The sequence below is a fragment of the Hoplias malabaricus genome, chromosome Y, assembly GCF_029633855.1.
Source record: "Hoplias malabaricus isolate fHopMal1 chromosome Y, fHopMal1.hap1, whole genome shotgun sequence".
NCBI lineage: Eukaryota > Metazoa > Chordata > Actinopteri > Characiformes > Erythrinidae > Hoplias > Hoplias malabaricus.
In genome coordinates this window covers 4049088-4057031 of record NC_089820.1, presented here as the reverse complement: position 1 = coordinate 4057031, position 7944 = coordinate 4049088, and the positions used below count along the sequence as shown (strand labels likewise).

Below are 7944 nucleotides of genomic sequence, written 5' to 3'. Positions count from 1 at the left end.
ATTTTATACTGTAGACTAAAAATGATCTCTGGTTGTATGATACAGGCAGTAGCAAACAATGACATTATCCACGTCCAACTACCACAGCATTTTCTCTGAATTCTCTCCATTAACATTCATGCTTGTGACAAAGGACATTTTTCACTAAAAAATGGAGGAGAACACTAAAGAAAATTTTATTAATTACATTAATTCTCTTTATATGCAACAAATAATAAAGAAAAAAGTATAAATCAATTTTATAACGGTTTTGCACCATTTGCCAAAACTTCTTCCATGTTTTCTCTGACATATACATGGAAAACACTTAAATGAGAAAGCTTTCTGTAATTATATACCGTCAGCAGTTCCTAATCTGGTGTTTGCCCAGATATAGATTGGCACTCTGCCCTTGGTAAACCCCCTAGTGCCCCATGCAGTCCTCCGGGTGCAGGGTCGTTCCTGGTTGTTCCTGGAGTCCAGTGTGAAGAATCCATTGAAACACAATGTCTTAAGAATGTTACTCTCTAGTGTTTGACTGATGTAGAACAGAAAGAGCAGTGATGATTTTTAAACACAGAAATTTTTTTAATACACACACACACATATATATATATATATATACACACACATTTGTTACATAACATAATGTTAATGCTGATGTTACTGAAATATTGGTATAAATAAAAACAGTTAAGTTTAATGTATGTTTAATATACATAGTAACATAGTAGTAATTTATATTTACATTTAACTATGTTTGAATACTGAGTGACTACTGTCATATTGAGCTGTTAATGTTTCTCTGTAATTTTCTGATCAATGCCATGTGTGAAACTGCACAGACACTGTTCAGTTGTCACAAGGTCTAGTATTTGTTTTTACATCCATTTGTACTTCTTCTTTCCTGTGACTCCTTGACAGAGAAGTTAGTGTTTTGTTTACCAAGGATGACCATAAGCACAGGGGTCATTACATAGCCCTCATCTTCCTGATATCTGGTTTCCTTTACTCTTTTTGGTAAATGCGACAAGTAAACATAACATCACTGTGGAATAAAACATACATCCTTTTTTTTCATTTTTCACATAATCGGAGAAGGTCACGTGTCAAAATGTTATGATCAATAAATAGTTCAAAAGCAATCCTTCAGATTTCCTTGAAATAAAGTTCAACCTGATATCATGGCTGAAACGTGCCTATGCTACTAAAAGACCACACCAGCTAAAACGTACATTTAACTACGTTAAACTTGATATGCGCCCCCTAGCCTCTAAGGCCGCTTGGAAAATGGCATGCTGAATCAAAGCATTCAAGTAGAAGATTATTGAACTTTTTTAGTGGAAAAATGTGTTTAGAAAATTTTTGCAATCAACTGATATGCCACGTGTATATAAACACAAATAAATGCAGTATACACACACACACACATACATACATATATATATATATATCTAGAGGGAGGTCTTGGTGTCAAGCAAAATAAAATATCCTACACAGACATTGTGGGAAATGTAATTTAGTTTCGCACGTGAGTAAGAGCAGCTGCAACCTGCCGAGTGAATATATATATATATATATATATATATATATATATATATATATTCATTCATTCATTTATTCATTATCAGTAACCGCTTATCCAATTCAGGGTCGCGGTGGGTCTAGAGCCTACCTGGAATCATTGAGCGCAACTCCTCACAGACAGTCACCTGGAGCGGGAATCGAATCCACAACCTCCAGGTCCCTGGAGCTGTGTGACTGCGACTCTACCTGCTGCGCCACCGTGCCGCCCTACACATTTTTCCACTACAAAAAGTTAAATAATCTTCTACTTGAATGCTTTGGTTCAGCATGCCGTTTTCCAAGCGGCCTTAGAGGCTAGGGGTTGCATATCAAGTTTAACATAGTTAAATGGATGTTTTAGCTGGTGTGGTCTTTTAGTAGCATAGGCACGTTTCAGCCATGATATCAAGTTGTTTTTTTTATAGACTCACTTTTGAAAGTTGTGAAACAGATGTTTCCTTCCTTGTACTGTAAAGTTATTTTTTTGGATTTCTACGAATATCAATGAGTCAACTGTTGCAGTGTATTATAGGTTTGATAGGGATTTTTGTATATGCAAAAATGTCCTAAAGTTCAGTCTCAGAATATCTGTGAATATCTTGGCAGTAGGCAGCGAAAGGACATTCAGTGCTTGTGCTTGGTAATTCTGATACTCTTATGATCCTGAAGTTATCAGGCAATTTAAACCCCTATGAACCCTTTGGAATATTTGTACACTTACTTCCCCATATCTTCTGGCAGAAGCACAGTGGTTATGGTCATTGCTCATTGGTTAGTTTTCTCGGATGCAAATCATTATGACATATTTCTTAGTGCAACACGTTCACTGTTTTTTTCGTCCATTTTTAACAGCCATTTCATATTCAATTTGCGTCCCACCAACAGGTAGATTAGTGGGTTGACCATAGAATGAGATGCAGCCAGCACCGTGGCCGCTGGTAATAAATAATCAAAGGACTTTTCTTTCCTGTTAGTAACCAGAACAAGCTGTAAAATAATCAGAGGTGTCCAGCAGATTAAGTAAGCCACCTTAATTAAGCCGATCACCCACTTATAGGTTTCTTTCATACTGCGATCTTGTAGTTTTCCCAGACAGATGTTAATGGTCATCAGGAACATGGGAACCAAGATCCCAAGCAGGAACCTGGAGAAAACAACCGCAGTCATCTTTTTCACACCGTCATCTGTGGTCTTCTCTTTGTCAAAATCAAAGTCGTCAATGCACTGCAGCCCTAAATGAGTGTTACGAAGCTCACGGGAGACCAGAGATGGACTGCTGAGGATCACTCCAAATGTCCAGGAGCATAGAATAAAGACAAGGGCTGTGAATGTGCCATGACTGCCACATTTAATTTTGTCAGGGCATCTGCTGCTGATGGTGCAAAGGCTGAGTATAGCAGCTGTGGAGAACATGCTGACATAAAATACGTAGGATGAAAACTTGCAAAGAGCAGCTCCGCATTGCCAGTTGAAGTGATGCCAAGCATAGAGCAACTGCAGAACCAGGAATAAGGAGAAGACCAGGTGGGTCACAGCCAGTGCCAGAATCCAGATGATGGGTGGGGATTTCTGAAGCTTGTGGTATTGATGACAACCCACAACGATCACATAACTGTTGAGGATCACACCCAGGGCACAAATGATGATGTATCCAACAATGTACAACATCCTGATGCCACTGAGGAGAGAAGCAGTTGCTTTGCTTTCTTCATCCAGCGCATCATAGTCACAAGTCTCATTACATTGATTGTCCATTTCGCTGAATGGCAAGTCAGATATTCTGTGAAAGAGAGTGAGAGAGCAAGACATTTATTGATAATAACCAACTACAGAAAGCAAGCATATATACTGAGGACCTGGACTTGAAATCCAGGCTAAATTCTATCAGTTGTGTCTTTTCTTAAGATGACTGATCTTTATATCCTGTCCCTATGTACTCTCAGAAAAAAAGCCCTGAATTCTCACTGTGATGATAAATTCATTCCACACACCATTCATTCTTAAATATTCATTCATTTATTGTCTCTAACCTCTTATCCAGTTTAGGGTCATGGTGGGTTCTGAGCCTACCCAGAATCACTGGGTGCAAGGTGGAAACACACCCTAGAAGGGGCACCAGTCCTTCACAGGGTGACACACACAAACACACACATTCACTGACACACTCACACCTATGGACATTTTGGAGTCGCCAATTCACCTACCAATGTGTGTTATTTGTGGACTGTGGGAGGAAACTGGAGCAATCGGAGGAAACCCATGCGGACACGGGGAGAACCCACCAAACTCCTCACAGACAGTCACCCGGATCAGGATTGCAACCCACAACCTCCAGGTCCCTGGAGCTGTGTGACTGTGACCCTACCTGCTACACCACCATGCTACTGCTTATATAATTGCAATTGTATAATTACAGTTGTTACAAGTATTGTAGGTTGACTCCTGATGTTTTTACTTATGAATGCTGTGTGAAGAAAATGCACATGCATATACCTTTACCGGTGGAAATGTGAAAGTGCAAATTACAGAATAAAACATTTCAATTCAAATAAAAAATGTTTTTTATAAAAGGTTTTTTAAATATAATTGGTTTTGTTGAAAAGCAGCTTTACAGAATTCTACGTCCTAGCTCCAAGTGAACATTGCTGAGGTGAAAATGGCAAGTAAAAACTTGTGGTGAGAACAAAAGGAAGAAACTTACAGAGTTATGAGCTATGAGTACACATTCAATAAAGTTAAAGACCAGCCTCAAAAAGTAGTCAATGGGTGTGAGGTTATTTGGACAAATACAAATGGCTTCATGGGAAGTGGGTAGCCCTAAAATCTTGAGGCTGGTGGATCTCATCTGGAAGGTGAATAGGAACAGGGACAAAATAATACAGACATTTGTTTCCAGGTGAGGGGGCAAGAATAACAGTGTGTGTTGTAGCTCTGGCAGGTCCCTTCAGAATAGTGTTAATAAAAGGAAGAGTGCTCTCTGAAATATCAGTGCCATCTACCACACCATTAACAAACCTGAATGATTTAGTAAGAGCAGCAGGACAAGAGCACAGGCGTATTATTACAATTCCCATAAATGTCCATAAACCCCTAGATCAGCATGTAGACTTTTTATGTAAAGAGTAGCTACCAAATATAACAATAGAAAAAAGCCTGATTTGATTTGAATTAATTGACTGGATGGTTATTATTAAGCATTGGACTTTCCACCTGCAGTAGATTCAACCTTTATCACAAGGCAGCCAACAAACTGTGATGGCTTTACTTCCAGAGGTAATGGAAGGCCAGTTTTCCCTCAAGCTCCCAGAGATTCTAACAATGAGTCTTGGGATGTGTAGTGACAATGCACATCTCCATACCTCTAAATTAATTAAGACTTTAATGAATCACTATTGCTAGTGACATGGAATCATATCCCTTAACTCTCTAGTGTTAAAGAGTGCACACTCTGCCATAATGATACTGACATTAGTTCTGAGTTCAATCCAAAAGTGAAGCCAGAATATCCAGAGGATGTGTAATCAAATGCAAAAATCACTGACAGATTATCAGAAAACAATAGAACCCCTGTCAAGACAGTTCAATCAGTAACTAGTGTTGTAAATGTAAGACCCCTGTAATATTTTTATGGGTATGATTCGAATATATTTTCTTAATTTTATGGTTGTTTTCAAGGGAAAAAAAACACATTTCTGCTTAAAAAGTGTGAGTTTTACGATGGTCACACTTTATAAATAATTGCAAAGAAAAAAATTAAAATCAATCATCTGTCCCCAATCTTTTGCACAAAAATGTTTGAACTCTTTCATTTTACAGGTTAGCAAGAGAAACAGATCCTGCAAAACATTTGCCCTATGTTTTGATCCAGTCCAATAAATGCAAGTATAGTTCTTAATGAAATCCAGATTTGTTAAACGAACATTTGTTCCACCACTGAGGGGCAGCCGTGCACTGTGGACTGTTTTGGAATGTGCCTGGCTTGCAAATGTGGCGTGAGCATTTAGGGTGAGGCTAAATATATCTGCTGCAAAATAGAAACTGAAAGTCAGGAAGGTCTAAAATATCAGCTGCACAGTACTATCCCATGAGTAAATGGTAATAAAATATGACTGGGAGTTTAATGCTCATTCTGTATTCATTAAACTTTAGTTATCATTTGTTTAATCTTCAATAAAGCATACAAAACACAGTGTAATATCTGGTTAAGGCTTGCATAACTGCTCTGAAGTAGTCCTCATAAATTTATATCAGTTCATTTATACCTGCAAACAGTACATGACATCACTAAGTGTGGTTTCGTAACAGATGGTAATATCTGTTCAGAAATACATAATTTATATTATGAACTCACTACAACAAAAAGTCTAAAATTGAAATTTAAAAACGGTTATCATTGGTTATTATTTAAGTTACAAACACCATATAGGTTAATAATAATAATTTATAACACAGAGTGAAATGGTGTCAGTGATCTGTTGTTTCCCACAGAGTGAAGACACATATACTTTGTCATTTTTAGAAAGTCATCAGGCACTTTCACTATTAGGCAGATGATAAGTCAATGTTGGCCTTTCTGTCTAAGTGTTATAAATGATTATTATGAGCTTTAAGGTGTTTACAACCTAATTATTAACCATTAATACACAGATATTAAACCATTTATGAACAGGTTATAAGTGTAGTCTTATTCTAAAGTGCTGCCAATTTATATGCAGTAATGTCCTTTTGGTTTAAACCCCATCATAATGGATCATAAAGTACAGTCTTGTGAATTATTATACTTTCTTATTCTTATATATAACTTACAAAAACATTCATTTAATTTGAATGCTGTAATTACCAAAGTGTTGTACAAAACAAAACAGGAAGTGTCACAACATAATGCATGCTTTGTATTGTTCTTGTTTAAAACTAATTTTTCTGAAACAAAATTTAGCCAGTTGCACCACTCTGCAGACCATTGTTGAAATTCTGCGGGTACATTAACACAGTTTGTATCTTGATACAGCAGCTGTACCTGGAAATCACCAATCTTTTACAGAGTTAGGGCTACGCCCCAAGGAACAATTAACGGATATGCTTAAAAGAACCTTGTTTCTGTGGTAACCAGCTTATAATTATTTAAAAAACACGAAAGAGGAAAAAAGGAAATGCATGAGATAGAGCAACACTTAATTTTCCTTTGGACTTTTGCTACACATTCCCTTTTCCCTGCTAGAGCAATCCATCACTATCAAATGATTTCCTCACTTTAGAGTAGAGTCCTGTGGGATTTATGTATCCTAGGGTGATTTTGAATTGTACAGTAATAATTACAGTGGACTGTATTACTATTTGAGTAAATACAATCTAATAAACCTTTGAGCTGCAAATTCCTTTGCATGGCTTAAAATACAGATGATTCTATCAGTGATATATTGCTATAAAATGATGACAAAATGGTCACTGGATTCAAAATGTGCATTATTAAATAATCTTAAGGCTTTGAAAACCTTCATTTGGCTTACTATCATTCATAGAATAGCCTCAGAAACTTGACACAAATAACAACTCAGGAAAAAAGGCTTATTAAAATACATTAAAAATGTATTATTACATACTTAATAAAATGTAATGCTTTATAATAATCAAATGTAAGACATACAAAAAAACAGACACAGTCACTTTGGCATTATAACAACAAACAACTTTGCTGGCCATGCACACAGACAATTTTAGAGATGTTCTTACCTCAGGCAAATTAATGAAATAAAAAGAAAATAGCCTGTGTTCTGTGTTCTGTTCTTTCGTTCTCTGTTCTTCTGAGTTCTGAAGTGACTGTGGTTTTGCAACAGCGCAGATCCCAGAGGGAGGTTGTAAGGAAATGGCCCACCCCCACATTAAAAGCTTTTCAGTTCAGGGAAATATCTATTCCCAGTGCAGTATGTAATCAAATCAGTATGCACTTCAGTTAAACACATCTTTGTAGTGATTTGGTTTAGGATACAGTAACAAAAGTATATGGTTTAAGTCAATAGTTTTGAGTTTTTGAGTTTTGAGGCTAGATTTCATTCCAGCCATATACATGTACACAGTGAAGAAATACAACATTCCTCCAGGACCATGGTCCAATACAGGAAATAAAATGAGTGCCAAAATGACTCCTGGTATTTATTATAATGCAATTCGCAAGAAAATGATGTGTTTACTCAGAATTTACTTCAGTGTAAACCCTAATGCTGAAAGTAATTAAGCAGACTGAGTGATTCTAACTGAAAACATATTAAAATGTAGACAGTAGAATTAGGTAGTGTCGCAGTCACACAGCTCCATGATCCTGGGGTTGTGGGTTTGGGCTCCACTCTGGGTGACTATCTGAGAGGAGTTTGGTGTGTTCTTCCTGTGTCCATGTGAGCTTCC

General features: G+C 37.0%; 1 protein-coding gene across 1 annotated transcript; it reads right to left on the bottom strand.

The window, feature by feature from the left end:
* Positions 1-1911: 1911 nt before the first annotated feature.
* LOC136679513 (chemerin-like receptor 1) lies at positions 1912-7545 on the bottom strand. The gene is made up of 2 exons (XM_066658085.1): positions 7276-7545; positions 1912-3325 (listed from the first exon to the last, which is right to left on the bottom strand). The coding sequence occupies exon 2, from the start codon at positions 3298-3300 to the stop codon at positions 2341-2343; it is 960 nt and encodes a 319-aa protein (XP_066514182.1). The 5' UTR covers positions 3301-3325; positions 7276-7545; the 3' UTR covers positions 1912-2340.
* Between the last annotated feature and the right edge of the window lie 399 nt (positions 7546-7944).

Excerpts from the sequence above, each read along its gene's own strand:
- LOC136679513 (XM_066658085.1), bottom strand. The coding sequence starts at position 3,300 with ATGGACAATCAATGTAATGAGACTTGTGACTATGATGCGCTGGATGAA.